Source organism: Barbus barbus (genome assembly GCF_936440315.1).
Source record: "Barbus barbus genome assembly, chromosome: 39".
Classification (NCBI taxonomy): Eukaryota; Metazoa; Chordata; class Actinopteri; order Cypriniformes; family Cyprinidae; genus Barbus; species Barbus barbus.
In genome coordinates, this window is record NC_136717.1 from 2,705,283 (window position 1) to 2,721,763 (window position 16,481).

General features: G+C 37.1%; 1 protein-coding gene and 1 long non-coding RNA gene across 2 annotated transcripts in view; both read left to right on the plus strand.

The window, feature by feature from the left end:
• Positions 1-16,481, plus strand: part of LOC306858963 — a 1,377,007-nt gene that overhangs the window by 1,303,423 nt on the left and 57,103 nt on the right. The gene's annotated exons all lie outside the window — the stretch shown is intronic.
• The window catches only part of LOC306858928 (uncharacterized protein), a 41,377-nt gene continuing 32,331 nt past the window's right edge, over positions 7,436-16,481 (plus strand). The window contains exons 1-2 of the mRNA XM_079399736.1: positions 7,436-7,472; positions 15,620-16,026. Coding sequence (XP_079255862.1) covers positions 15,838-16,026 — 189 coding nt within the window. The 5' untranslated portion in view covers positions 7,436-7,472; positions 15,620-15,837. The remainder of the gene's footprint in view (positions 7,473-15,619; positions 16,027-16,481) is intronic.

The window sequence follows — 16,481 nt, forward strand, 5'->3', positions numbered from 1 at the left end:
ACATAAGGTGGACAGGTAAATAACAAGTAGCCTACATAATAAGGTTACATTGATTGAAATTTCAGAGCTACAGACAGTCCTGGCACTTTGGGGTGAAGTGCATTTTTGAGCCTTGTATGTAGTGACTATTGATAATGAGTCATTTGATTCCGTTTTATAGAATATTAGTAAATGTCAGTAATGAATCAAGGTTTAACCCCATGATTTTTGTTAATTTTATTATTATTTTAGGTTCCGAACTCACGGGTGGAATCGGACCTGGAGAACTAACACACAGTGCCTGGAACACACACACACACACCTAGAGAAATTGTTTATAAAAAGTATTATTGAAGTACAATTGCTTGTGTGTTTATTCTTTGGGTAGTTCAATTTTGTCTAATCTGACTGATGACATGTTTACACTAAAGGACATTAAAAGGACCTGTAGCAAACGTTCTCTAAAGGTCCTCACAATGTTTCATGAACGTCCCAGCGACGTCTAAAGAACCCTACACTAAGACGTCCAGGGGACGTTCGCTGAGGCCATTCAGGGGACGTTCTGGGGACCTTTTATTGTTTTTATTGTTAAGTTACTGCAAAATTATTATTTACTTCCAACTCTATTTGCAGAACACACGATCCCTGTTCCCTGCATAATCTGTTTTTCTTTTTCTCCTTGTAGCTGGAAATCAGCGCACAGACAATTTGCGGGCTATAATTTTTTTTTATAATTCCAGTCTCGCGTGAGAACTCCGGTTTGATTCACGCGGGTTCTCACGTTATTTCCTTATCACTTCTCGCATGTGTTTTGTTGTGAAACGTAGTTTGCGGATCAGACAGAGCTGTCTGCGATTCTTCCTATTGTGAAGTCATGCAATGTGAAACCCCCTGTCGCCGATCCATCGTGCAATGTGAACACAGCAGCGACTGAATCCTACCCCAGATAGTCATGCAGTGTGAAAACAACGGCGATCCGATGACTTTGGAAATTTTGGAAAGTGCAGTGTGAACTCGTCATTAGTAACAATGAAGAGATGTGAGATTTGGAAAAATTATGTTTCAAGTGTTACCTTTTAAAAGGGTCCAAGCTAATGTCTGTAGTCAATGAGGCTCAAAGTAACGGTTTAATTTGTGGCATTTCATACTGACTCTGCAGGTGAACATAACTGTATGCACTCATCTTAAACCTCAGCAAAAACTCCACTCATCACCATAATGCAGTCTAATAGAAATTATTCTAAATCACTATTCTGAAACGTTTCTGAATGCTTCAGTGGATTTCCATTGTAGTGAAGTGCAGAGCTTTTGCTCAGGTCGATAATTCAGTCATATGACAAAATGATTTTGTATAACTGAAGAAATTAATCAGGGACACATAAAATGAGACTGAAGCAACTAATTGGGTCAATTAAAATAAAAAACTTTATTTCATTATTTTAAATTTTAATGACAGAATTATTGAACTTAACCAAGAGAAACTATGTATAGTTAAGCAAATAAATTATTCTTGTATAACTGATATAAGTCATGTACTCATGTAACTCGTGTAAATTCAACATGCACTTTTAATTATTTTTTAAGGTCTTGGCTGGTTTGTTGAATGCCACTGCACAGTTCAGGTCACTTTTTCTTCCAGTGCTTTTCAAAGTAAACACAGTGCCACACCAAAGATCTTTCTGCTTTTCTTTTGTGCTGACATCAGTGATTTTAAACTTCTCATATGGAGGAATCAGCACCTCTTTCTCAGAACGAATCAGAGAATAGTTTGTAATATTAGCATCTTCTCAAGTGTAGATTACAAAACAAGATGCCGTTCCAAAACGAATGTCTTTGTTCAGAACATCCTTATTATTAAACTTAACTTTTGTGCCACGAAATAACATCTATTTTGTTTTTTGTTCAGAATATGTATCGCATCTGTTAACAAAAAGTGAAGTGAATACCATTTGTATGTCTTGTCTTTGTAATTTTGTTTACCAGAACGAGCGTCACTATTGAAGTTATGAAATATTTTAATATCAGTGTACACATACAGGTCCTTATCAAAAAATTAGCATATTGTGATAAAGTTCATTATTTTCTGTAATGTACTGATAAACATTAGACTTTCATATATTTTAGATTCGTTACACACAACTGAAGTAGTTCAAGCCTTTTATTGTTTTAATATTGATGATTTTGGCATACAGCTCATGAAAACCCAAAATTCTTATCTCAAAAAATTAGCATATCATGAAAAGGTTCTCTAAACGAGCTATTAACCTAATCATCTGAATCAACTAATTAACTCTAAACACCTGCAAAAGATTCCTGAGGCTTTTAAAAACTCCCAGCCTGGTTCATTACTCAAAACCGCAATCATGGGTAAGACTGCCGACCTGACTGCTGTCCAGAAGGCCATCATTGACACCCTCAAGCAAGAGGGTAAGACACAGAAAGAAATTTCTGAACGAATAGGCTGTTCCCAGAGTGCTGTATCAAGGCACCTCAGTGGGAAGTCTGTGGGAAGGAAAAAGTGTGGCAGAAAACGCAGCACAACGAGAAGAGGTGACCGGACCCTGAGGAAGATTGTGGAGAAGGACCGATTCCAGACCTTGGGGGACCTGCGGAAGCAGTGGACTGAGTCTGGAGTAGAAACATCCAGAGCCACCGTGTACAGGCGTGTGCAGGAAATGGGCTACAGGTGCCGCATTCCCCAGGTCAAGCCACTTTTGAACAGCGAAGCAGCACTGTACTGTTGCTCAGTGGTCCAAAGCACTTTTTTCGGATGAAAGCAAATTTTGCATGTCATTCGGAAATCAAGGTGCCAGAGTCTGGAGGAAGACTGGGGAGAGGGAAATGCCAAAATGCCTGAAGTCCAGTGTCAAGTACCCACAGTCAGTGATGCTGGTGTTGGTCCACTGTGTTTTATCAAGGGCAGGGTCAATGCAGCTAGCTATCAGGAGATTTTGGAGCACTTCATGCTTCCATCTGCTGAAAAGCTTTATGGAGATGAAGATTTCATTTTTCAGCACGACCTGGCACCTGCTCACAGTGCCAAAACCACTGGTAAATGGTTTACTCACCATGGTATTACTGTGCTCAATTGGCCTGCCAACTCTCCTGACCTGAACCCCATAGAGAATCTGTGGGATATTGTGAAGAGAAAGTTGAGAGACGCAAGACCCAACACTCTGGATGAGCTTAAGGCCGCTATCGAAGCATCCTGGGCCTCCATAACACCTCAGCAGTGCCACAGGCTGATTGCCTCCATGCCACGCCGCATTGAAGCAGTCATTTCTGCAAAAGGATTCCCGACCAAGTATTGAGTGCATAACTGAACATAATTATTTGAAGGTTGACTTTTTTTTGTATTAAAAACACTTTTCTTTTATTGGTGGGATGAAATATGCTAATTTTTTGAGATAGGAATTTTGGGTTTTCATGAGCTGTATGCCAAAATCATCAATATTAAAACAATAAAAGGCTTGAACTACTTCAGTTGTGTTGTAATGAATCTAAAATATATGAAAGTCTAATGTTTATCAGTACATTACAGAAAATAATGAACTTTATCACAATATGCTAATTTTTTGAGAAGGACCTGTAAATGGCAATTTAATTATTCTCTGTCAAGTTATACTCTGGTTTCTTGACATACTTTTCACCTTCTTCCCAAGCCTTGTTAAATTCAGCAAATTTTCTTTCCTTGTCTAGATATAAATTCTTCACCTTGTCTGCCATTTCATTTGCACAGCCATTATATTGATCATCAACAGAATTCACTGCCATATCCAGTGGATATATGTTTTCTTCAGGAGCAGCAGCTCTGTGATCCTACAGCAACAGGAATCATAATGATCAGTCATCAGTATTCATGTCTAATATTTATACTAGAACACAAGCTTACCTGTCCTAGAGCAGTTAAAATGAGAAGAGCTTCAGTGATCAGCAGCATCTTGATTCAGTCAAACCCTGATCTAGAAGATCTAGTGAAAGACAACCAGAAACACAACACTGTCTCACAAATACTAAATTTATCACTTGAAGTATAATGGAAAGGATTATGAGCACAAACTTGCACACTAAAAATATCACACAGTAGTTTTACTGTGTAATTGTTATGTTCTGCTAGACAGTAAAACCATTTTAAAATTCTAACAATAAGACATAACATTTAAGATAAAACGTAAGAAATGTTATCTTAATCTTTTACTTAAAACAATTACCTGAGAATACGGTTGTCTTTTTGTGAAGTTCTTCGGGTGCTCGAAAGCTCTCTCTCTCTCTCTCTCTCTCTCTCTCTCTCACACACACACACACACACACACACAAACACATGTAGGTTTTTGTGGTTTATGGGGACTCTCCATAGGCGTAATGGTTTTTATACTGAACAAACTGTGTGTGCTATTGCCCTACACCAACCCTACACCTAAACTTAGCCCTCACAAGAGACTTTGTGCATTTTTAGATTTTCAAAAAAACACCATTTAGTATGTTTTTTAAGCCTTTTGAATTACGGGGACATAGGCAGTGTCCTCATAAACCACCTTCATATTGTAATACCTCTGTCATACCCATGTCATTATACAAATTTGTGTCCTCATAAACCACATAAACATGCACACACACACACACACACACACACACACACTCTCTCTCTCTCTCACAGACATATATTTGTGTACATTTTCAAACAATGTTTGAGTAATTTGCTGGCGGATTTTACAGTATATTACAAGTATTGCATTGTGGGTTTTTTTTTTTTACAGTATATTACAGTGTTTTATTGTATTTTACAGTATATTCTATATTATCTAAGAACTATGACTTTCAACATTCATTCATGGCGTGGGGGAAAAAAATTCCAGAAAGACTTACTATAAAAATGCACTTACCAATCACAATGTTTAAAACTTTTAATGCTCCAAACTTTGGTTTGGTGCTTTCCCATTTACACCTCTCCAGTTTTAGCAAAGTCATTTTTGACTGCCTGCCTCATAATTCGCCAGACCATGTCCTTCATATCCACTCCACCCAGCATTCTAAGTTCAAGTACCTGAAATATTTTTAAACATGCTGTCACTATTAAGCTAAAACACTTAAGATTGATCACACACACAATTTACTTATAACAGTAATTACAACATACCAGAGTGATAACAGTAGGCAACTATGCATAACTACCACTTTTTATCTTGTTTCCAGACAGGATTGAAGACCACTTTCCAGGGACGTTAATGATCTTAACACTTTAATTGGAAACCGTTTTGGACTTAAATGGTTAGATACTGTGGTGTCATGAACATTGTTTGATTTGAGATCTTTCCATCCTTATAATGTTCCTCTGCTGCTCCATAAGAATTTATAATAGTTATTATGTCATGGAGAAGTGCTGAAACATTAAACACAGGAATTAGAAGGTTTACCATACCACCCATGCTATGAAATGAGCCTTACACCAATAGTGAATATATGATAGAAAACAAAGACAAAACTTATATCTTATGAATGAGCAAGAAATGTAATAATTACTAAATTTGATAAAGTGAGGGTGTTATGTTCATGTGAATATACTATTCAGCAAAATATTTTTTTGCAGTTAAAAAAAGAAATGTGCATGTCAATTTGTTAAATTGCACAATGATACAAAGACCTGTTAGACAGGTCTGTGTCAAGGAACTACATAATACACACAATCTTGCTTTATTTAGCGTTTTGGTGGCATCAGGGAGTCAGGCACAGCCTCTGACTGGAGATCGGTCTGTTCTGCAAGAGCTTCCAGCATGCTTCATTGTAATTATCTATGAAAGATAGAGGCCCGGTTTCACAAACGGGGCTTAGCTTAAGCCAGGACTAGGCCTTAGTTAAATTAAGATATTTAAGTAACTTTTACAAAAATGCCTTGGAAGAAAACATTAAGGTGTGCATCTTGAGACAGAACAATGACAATGACACCTATTTTAAGATATGTCAGAGCAAGATATTTTCAGTTGAGACAGCTCAAACATGCATTTTAGTCTGGGACTAGCTAAAGCCTTGTCTGTGAAACCGGGGGTGAATGTAAAAATCTGAACAATCTGAAAGGCTTTCTACCATTTAGCCTTTTAAATTAAACATACTGTATACAGAAAGGATGTATACATACTTGTAGTATATCTAATTTTAACTTTATATGCAGACAAAGACTCCAGGGGTTGCCTCCAACACTTGGTGTCTGGGACTAGGCTTAAGCCTAGAGAAAAAGTTGAAATTCTATTATTGTGAGGTGAATAACTACCTTCAACAATAAAACTGATTTAAATGTTTGTATGGAGGCCATAAACACACCATTCTTCACCCAGATTGCAGGCACAACCTCAACTTCTTCAGTGTCAACAAAGCTGACTATGTGGCACATGATTTTTGCAAGCAAAACACAAATGTGAATAAACAACTTATTTAAATAAAAAAGAGAGAAAATTTCAAGGCCAATACAGAAAAGCAGTTATGACTCTTTAGTTGTCATACTTGTGTAGATTGTGTCCGAGCATGGCACAAAATCTCCATTTGCAATATTTTTTAAATTCCTATTAATTATTTTTCCTCCAGATTCAAACATTTTATTGACTCTTTTAACAGCCCAATTTCACGTTACTACACTCACTGTAAGACCACATGTTTTTCGTTATGTACTGTAAATGGGGACTGAGAATAATTGTAGTACCTTTAACATAAAAACAAATGAAATCCAATGGCAGAAAAGAGTTAAACACGAACAAAAAGCCAATCAAGTAAGGCACTGTAGAGGAATGGGTGAAATCTACATGTTAGTTGAGATTTTAAAAGAAGAATTAACTTACCTTGATGTATTAAATCTCCAAAAGACCAAACTAAGGTATAGCATGATTGCAAAAGTTCGAGCAGCAGTTTGAATTTCATCGCCAGACTGTGTTGGCAAATGTGAGTGGCTGGCTGACTGCTATGCAGACTTGGCCCACACTCTGTTGCTATCTGGGACATACAGGTGTGCTGAAGCAGGTTGGAAATAAACTTTGCAGGACAGTCGGTCCCCAGGAGCAGGGTTGACAACGTCTGTTTTAGATCACACCAGTTAAGTTTGTTTGTTAATTTATTCATTCAACCAATCAATCAATCAATTCAACATTTTGAACCCTGCAAGGCTCTTATAATTTCTGTAGGATGTTATGCAATCCTACAGGACAGTATGTGGACAAACCTACAGGACTCCTTCAGAAAAGTAGGTACCCTGTCCTGTAGGATTTTAATTCTGTCTTGCAGGATTCCTGCATGGTCAAGGCACACTCCTTCAGGATTCCTGCAGGATTTTTTGTAAGGGAAGTTCAGACATTTTTGAGTGTAGTCCTATAGAGGGAGGGCTTTGGCAATACTGGGGTGGTTTTTGGCAGGACGACAAGAAAAAAGGAAGGATGTAAAAACTTGATCTTGGTGTGGCTGGAACTAACTATTTCCTTTCAATCTTGAATCTTTTGGAGAAACAGAAAGAAGTGAGTAATAGTACTACTTTTTACACTATTTACAGAGAGTTACATGATTACTGTAATGCAAATTATTACCAGGATCTGTTCTAGTGCTGTTCAAAGTGACGAAAAAGAAAGCAGGCAGATAATAATGAGAAAATGACATTGTAGATAGTTTGTAAAGTATACTGTATTGGTCCAAATCAGGGTTTTTTTTTTTTTTTTTGGATTCTGCATGTGCGCGCATCACACTGTAAGTAATCAGATAATTATTGAACCTCTTGCAAATATTTACTCCAATGTATTGCAAATGTTACTGGACAGAGGGTTTAAAATAGCAGGCAATTGACGAGTGCACAGCACGCATGATGGATCGCCCTCTTTATCATGAAGATTTGGCATTTCCAATTAGTGTAATAAATTATTATTATTGTTATTATTATGCTACTTTTATTATTAAAGTAATAATACAATTATTTTGCCCCACAGTTATTTCATAGCTCATGACCTGCGGATAAAGATGAGAGACATTAGCTTACTCATTGAAAATGATTTTAAAGTATTTAGCTCCTTTATACAATTAATTATTGGCCTATAATTAAAATTATTAACAGTCTATAATATATTCGAATACTGCAATTATCGTTCATCAGTGAAAATATCTTCAAACGCCAAGTTTCAAAAACAACTTGTTTAACACTTATCTTCACATTTAAATACGTATGGGACACAAGAACAATTATAAGAAAATAAAGTATCACAGGCTATATACTGCTATCTCTGAGTTGAAGTCTCTTGAGAGAATATACGCTGTAAATGCAGCTTCAGATGCATAGAAGCTTGATGACTTTTTTTCACTTTCTGCAGTTAATAATAGTCTGGAGTTTGAAACTATTTCACCAGCTCATATTTTGATGTGACATTTTTCATTTATCACCAATTGCTTGCAAAATGATGACGATTCATTTTTCACGTGATAATAAAATTAAGTTAATTATTAAATAGATAAGCAAATAAGTAATTAAGTAAATGGTACGCACACACTAAATTAGCCTATATACCCTTACGAAAATTAACCATGGTTTTACTAAAGTAAAACTGTAGAAACCATGACTGTAGTAACCCCCTTTTTTTGGTGCATACCATGGTTCTACTACTGTAAAATTGTAATACAGTAAAGGGTCATTCTAGGGAAATGTCCATTTGTCTGTCACTAGCCTTTACAGAAATATTACACTTGAAAAACTCTTTAGGGTTATATTTTTTTATATTTTAAAATAAAACAATGTGTTATTTGAACAATTACACCTTCATAAGCCATAAATATGGCAATATTTGTTTTTGATTAATTATAAAGAATTCCAAGCACCACAAAACTGCTCGTCCCCACAGCCATGTACAGGGGGAAAGTGCTTTATTTTGAGGTCAAAAACAGGGTTTTCTACCATTTAAAATAAAATAATGTATTCATAACTATCAAATACTGTATATGATTATGATTAAATGACATAAAAAAACAAAATGCTGAATAAATATTATAAAATATATAATGAAAGTAGTGGTCCCCTGGAGTTGTGTCACTGGTGTTACCGTTTAACAAAAATAATTTATTTTGAAATAAAAATCACACTGACATCACTTGACTTCCTTCTTCCTATTTCCTGAAGATCTATGAAGAAATGTCCATGATAAGTCCACTGTATCTTTTCAGTCATCAGAATGTTTTTCATTTATCACATGATTTCATATGATGCTTTTAGTTGATGTCACTGGTGTGACCTACTTTATTGTTAGGGAATTGTAAAAACTAGAATACAAATGGATTAAACTACTTAATTGAGTGAGTATACCATGACAACAAGTGGTTTGATACCTTGAAGCAGACATTTTGTAAAATGCATTTTTCATGAAAATTGTTACTGGTGTTAACTTCCTTATGAGTAACACCAGTGAAGATCAGTTTGTGTTTATGTTCTTTTATTAAATGCCTTCACTAAATGCCAGATGTATGCCAAATGTAACAATTTAGTCTCATATATTAATTATAGCTGAAGAATAAGTATCTTTGGTTTAATGTATGTCACTGTTGTTTAATTGTGTCACTGGTGTCACCGTGTTTTTTTCTGTCACATTAACTAAAATTGATCACATATGAAATGATCATAATTTTACATCCATTGAATTCTGCTACACCCAAGAGTTAAGATTTAAAGGATTTCATCATTGCTTGTTTATAACTGTTTTGTTTTTTTCAAATATTTTCAGTTATAGCAAATACATGGTTGCGCATCATTCAATCACATTTTTAACAAACCTGATTTAAATAAAGAAAACAATCTCCTTATTTGTAGCATTATCATTATTTATCTGTAACTCTGACTGCATGTGCTGAAAAAAATTGAGAAATAATATTTCATAAAAACCTTTAAAATTGCCAAAGTTGTTAGGTAAGTAACATCAGTGACAAAAAAAAAAATGGTACTTGTGGTCTTTAAATAAATGCACAAAAAAATCAATAAGCTGTAATTTATGTGTATTCAAAAGGTAATTAATAATGTGGTCTAAGTTTAAATGTAAAAAAAATAAATACATTTTAAGACATCTTGCCATACCAAAAGTGGACATTTCTGTAGAATGACCCTAAAACTGTAGGGACCATGACTGTAGTAACCATGGTTAGGGCCATATGAAATCTCTTTTATTTTTTTCCCAAATTCCATTTTAATTTTGTGTTTTATGGCTGCACTGTTAAGCTATTTGACATGTATTTAATTTAGTCTGTATGGTTTCGCTGTCAATACTGCAGTAAAACCATGGTTAATTTAGTAGTTACTGTGATTTTACTACAAAAACATAGTTAAACAATGGTTCTTGTAGTAAAACCATAGTTAATTTTTTACCATGGTTTTGCTGTTAATTCTATGGTAAAACCATGGTTAATTTTGTGGTTACTCTGGTTTTACTAAAAAAAAAAAAAAATTAAACCATGGTTACTGTAGTAAAAATTGTTAATTTTCATAAGGGTATTTTTAAATATAGCCTTGGTCACACTGGTTGTACCTTTTAGGGGCAGTCGTGGCCTAATGGCTAGAGAGTTGGACTTGTAACCTGAAGGTTGTGGGTTCAAGTCTCAGGTCCGGCAGGGATTGTAGGTGGGGGGAGTGAATAACCAACACTCTCTCCACCCTCAATACCACGACTGAGGTGAGACCCTTGAGCAAGGCACCGAACCCCCAACTGCTCCCTGGCCGCCGCAGCATTGGCTGCCCACTGCTCCGGTTGTATGTTCACTACTGTGTGTACACTTGGATGGGTTAAATGCAGATCACAAATTCTGAGTATGGGTCACCATACTTGACCACACACCACTTCCCTTTCCCTGAGTCAATGTTCTGATTACTTTAGTGTGACTGATGATGTTGTTCCCTGCAACTAGGGAATAGGCTACACGGCTAAATTTGTATCGGCTGAAGTTTACTTCACTGAAGAACGTCTTGGGTATGCTATGCACATAAACATGGTTCCTCGAGAGGGGAAGACGCTGTGGACACTATGGGGACTGCCGCCAGGACCAGTGTCTAAAGCATGTGTGAAACAATTACCCACAAAAGATAATTTAAAGCTTTTATTGTATTACATGATAAAAGTATGAAATAGATATTAAAAACAGCTTTAGAACAATTTTTCTTTTTAATTTTGTAATTAGTTTTTTTTTTATTAATATATATATATATATTTTTATAACTGTTTATTGAATTTTATTCTGGGAACAGTAGTACAAAACAAAAAGCAGCTGTACAAATTTAGAACCCACCCCCTGGTAGACTTAAAAAAAAAAAAAAAAAAAAAATTCATATTAATAGTAGGGGTGGAACGGTACACAGATGTCACGGTTCGGTACATACCTCAGTTCGGGGGTCACGGTTCGATACGATTTCAGTACCACCGGAAAAAAACAACAACAAATCTACTATGCTTTCTTTTAATTTATTTTGAACAGACAGTAGAACAAATTTTAAAAAAAATCCACCTAGATGCGAAAATACTAAATATTATTACATTATGTTATATATATAAAATCTGCAGTATATACATACAAGCAGGGGCGTAGTTTGTGTGTGTGGGTGGGTGGGGGGGGGGTGTAGGTAACCCCCCCCCCCCCCCCCCCCCCAATAACCAAAACTAGCAAGTACAACCCCCCTAATATTTATACCATGGTTAATGGAAACCTAGAATCAGGCTATTTATTAATTATTTGAATCGTGCCTTCGGCGCTTTTATAAGCGCTAACCTCACGTACGAACCAAACGGCACAACATGACTGAAGCGTAGTTCTTTTAATTGTGCACGAGCGGTGTGCGAATCACACTAGACTCTGTGCGCGTTCACCAGCGCGCTCGAGAAGTGTGAGAAGATTTGCGAGCCATTCCTATCGTGAAGCTGATGGTAAAATATGCAATCTATTTGAATTCTACTGAGAAACTGCCACTTTAAAATGCTATGGAGAAAGTCGAACATTATCTAAAAAACTTCTCATGACCACCTTTACTATAATTTATCACGTTTTATTGTAGGCTTATTTAGTGTGGTAAATTTTGTCTAACTTGTAGAATTTATAATAGATAATCTGTTAAGGGAATACATTTTTCCCTGAAGATTTATATTACAACTGTGGCTTGTTGTAGCTATTGTTTCTAAAGGCTGTTGTTTCTCATAACAAATGCAATATAGATTAATAAAAAAAGTAATTATTGGCCTGGTAATGATTAATAGGCTAGCCTTATTATAACAAATGCTACAGTTAAGAACTATGGTACTTTTTCATAAGAGCAAGCACAAGTCAGAATCGAGAGCCAATGGGTTCTAATGATGAGTGATGGAAAAACCTGGCCTTTAGATATTCCAATGATGGCACAGATTAAATCATTAAGAGCCTGATGAACTGTTAAGGAGTAAATAATAATATCAATATAAGAAAATGTTAAATTTACTTCCCATACTGAAGTCCTGTATTGAATTAGAACATTCTGTCAAACTATAGCCTAAGTGTCTAAATAATATAAAATACATTATATCCTATGTAAACAAGTAATTGTTAACTAGCCTTTTACTTTATTGCAGTTACGCAGTCAACCAAATTTGCATGTGTGGTGGATAGCACAAAAGATCATTTTACAAAAATAAACATTTAAGCAAACCAACAAATAAATAAACCTTAAGAGGGAGCATGACCCAGGGTCCACTTCAACCCCTCTCTATGTTCAAACCAAAAAATAATTATATTTGATTTAGTTTACAGATAAACAAGGGAAAAAACAGAGTGACACATAATGTAGCCTATATATGCTGAGTTTCAGTTTATACAGTGATGCATTATTAATAAGACAATAAGTGTTTAAAGTTGATTCTGCTGGTATAAGGAAACAGTCGAAGTACTGTTGAAGTACTAACAGTTGGTACTTTATCAAAATAAAATACAGTGAACCAAACATCAGCGCGCCCTCCTCTGTGTCAGCATTGGAACGCGACTGAAGTACAAAGCCTATCATTTACATAATAAATAATAGTTTTGCATTCAGATACGTTTCATCGCAAATATGGAAATATTATGGAATATTTGGATTTGTGCCGAATCAGAGAGGTAGGATACACGAGCACAAAGCTTCATTTCGCAAACAGTGAGAGCAGCTAACAGTAAACATCTTTGTTGGACGGACAAGGTGAAGTCCCAAAAGTCATTCATGAAAAAAATGGCGCAGAGTCAAACATATCTCAGTACCCAACAAATATGATAGGTCCTGTGAGAGCTCAGTCCAAAAAGGTGAGAGAGAGGGGCACTCCCAATAAAAAGGCAAAAACGTGCCTAAGACTCCTTGGGAACAGAGATTACACTTAAGAGAAGATGACAGATTCATAAAACGTTTCATTGGAGTCAAGTAAACCCTATGCAGCAATTTCCAATGAATCATTTGATGATTAGGGTTTTTAGAAGACAATTTAAACATACCCTATACCTGATCCAAAAATAAAACAAGCACATTAAGATCCTTAGCCCAAACAGTTGTAATAGATAAAGGTTTGTATGAATGTTCAAGAAGAAAGAGATAGATGACTGAAACAGAGGAGGGAGATTCCTCGGAGGGAAGGATTAGTTTGCGCAAAGGGTGTACAGGAAGTTGAGAGTTCCAAGGCACCCCATATGCCTGTAGGGCTGATCTAATGCGCAAATACATAAAAAAAAGGAGGTGCCTGGCAGATTATATTGAGTTTTGAGATTCTGGAAGAAATTTAAAGCATTATCATCATAGATATCTCCCAGAGTGTTTACTTTATTATGAGTCCATTGCGGACAATGAAATTGAATACTGCCTGACAAAAGATTATTATTGTGGAAACAGGGCAGTCGTGGCTTAATGGATAGAGAGTTGGACTTGTAACCCGAAGGTCGTGCGTTCGAGTCTCAGGTCCGGCAGGGATTGTAGGTGGGGGAGTGAATCTCCACCCTCAATACCACGACTGAGGTGAGACCCTTGAGCAAGGCACCGAACCCCCAACTGCTCCCCGGGAGCCGCAGCATAAATGGCTGCCCACTGCTCCGGGTGTATGTTCACTACTGTGTGTACACTTGGATGGGTTAAATGCAGAGCACAAATTCTGAGTATGGGTCACCATACTTGGCCACACACCCTTTCCCTTATATTGTAACTAGTTGTGAACGTCTTTCAACATCCCTCCATGTGGAGAGGTGGTCGGTTACAATGGGACTAAACCGAGATTTACACTGCCTAAGCAGAACCCCCGAAAAAACAAGATGCTTCAATTTATATGGATAAACAATAGATTCCTCAATTGCTCTCCAAGACACAGAAGCATCAGGATCAAGCCAAACTGATAAAGGCCGAAGGGAAAAGGCTTGAGCATACAGTCTAATATTAGGGAAAGAAAGACCTCTGTGTAATCTACATCGTTGAAAGGTAGTCAGTTTAATACGAGGACGTTTCCCATCCCATATATACCGTGAAACGCATGCGTCTAGTTTGTTCCAGGAGCCAACCGGTGGAGCGAGAGGAATCATGGAAGTGTAAGGATCCACCCGCCAGTCCAAAAAGCAGAATCCAGCGGCCTGGTCGAAGGTTTAATGCATGTTCGGTCTTTTACTTGCGCCTCTGAATTTATCTTGATTTAGTTTAAATTTTAGTCTAGCTCCGTGCTCAATCTGACTCCAATTTCAAGTGATCATTGAATTTAGGCAATATTCTTAATTAATTAAAAGCTGATCACAGATATCGATTGTTTATTAATTTAGATATTTGATTATTCTGGAAATCCCATACTTTCACTTCTTCGTTCATTAGGGACCAAGTATCGCACAGTAATTACACTTTGGCCGATAGTGAATCCACAGACACAAACTCGTCAGTTCTAAACTTACTCAGAGGGTGCAGAGCGGTTATAATACCTTTAAGTAATAACAAAATAATACCTTTAAATAACAAAAAGTTTATTTTTTCCTATAACCACGAGAGCTACACCATAAGCCAGTGACAGTCAGAAATCCAAAGTCCCTCATGGTGTTCCCCATGGTTCATCCATTGGTGCTTGGTATGATCTGTCCTGAATGCAGAATTGTGGAAGTACCACTACACATTAATCTACTTGAAAAATTATTTCTGAAGAGATCAGAATAAGTCGAATATAACATTTTATTATCAGTCAGGTAAATATGTATTATGCCAATTGCATAGCCAATTCAAAGATGTCAAATCATATCAATACAAAACATCAAATTCTCAAAGATTAATCTAAGAGTAAAAGATGGCCTTAGAAAATACATAGTATGGAATGTAGAGACACACCACACTAGGGGCTGATCTGGCTACAGAATCGCAAAGTAGTGTTTTGCCACTTTCCTTATATGCTCAGATAACAAAGACAAAGAAATCTTCAGATCAGTTGTAAACACATCAGACCTTTTGGTTGTTAGGTTCCCATGCTCCCGGGTTGCACCTGGCAGGAGATAGATAAACATTCTCACAGACCCCTAAAGGGGGACACACCCCTCAGCGGCAGAACAAAATTCTACAAAAGTTTTCAGTCTTTCATATAATACAAGTGACTACTGTGAAATTGAAATTGATTAAACATTCTTTTTAATTATTTATTTCACCATGCAGACACATCAACCACTATTCATGGACACAATCCCGACTGAACCCTGCCCACAGAGCTCATCACAGCCAGACTGCAACGTATTAGAAATCCTCCAAGAGTCAACACCAAAGACAACTTTCTAGAAAACAGCCAGGCAAGCCAGGACAACATATTACAGCCTCCTGTAACACCAGAGCCACAGCCCCTCTCTCCAGCATCCCTGATTCTGAGCTCAGACAAAATGGAGGAAGAGGTGCATGCTGGAACTAAACTCTCCCACTCTAATGCTGCAAGCCCCAAGATATCAACCAAAAAACGGCAAGCCCCGCAACCACCACAGCCTGTGGGCCCAGCTTACACTCCACCTCCTCTTGTGATAACTCTCCAACCGCTGCCTCAACACCAGGACCCACACACTCCTCCATCTGCTGTAGGTGAACCCAAAAACACTCCCAGCCCCTGCCATGATAACAGTAACTCTATCAAATGTTTATATAACAAGCAGGAACCCAGTGTGCGTGTAGTTCCCTTTCAGTCGGTCACGTTCGACGTACATCGGAACAGGCCGATGAATTGGGGATCGCTTCGGGAGACCAATTTACTTCGAGTGTAAAAGAGCACACACAGTTTGACCCTGCGTCTTTTTTAAAGATGCCATTCAGACCGTGTCACTACCTGGCCCCCAGTGATGGTCATGATTACTGCCTCACGTGTTTGGGCCTCGCACACACTGAGGTGGCACTCATGAATGGTACATGTTCTCACTGCGGGAGCATGACCATCTTAGTGTTAAGGTCGAGACGCCAGTATCTGGAGGAGACTAGAGCCCCTTCATATATTCTCCAATCTAGTTCTTCTTCTGGGCCAGCTCAGAGGAAGCCTACT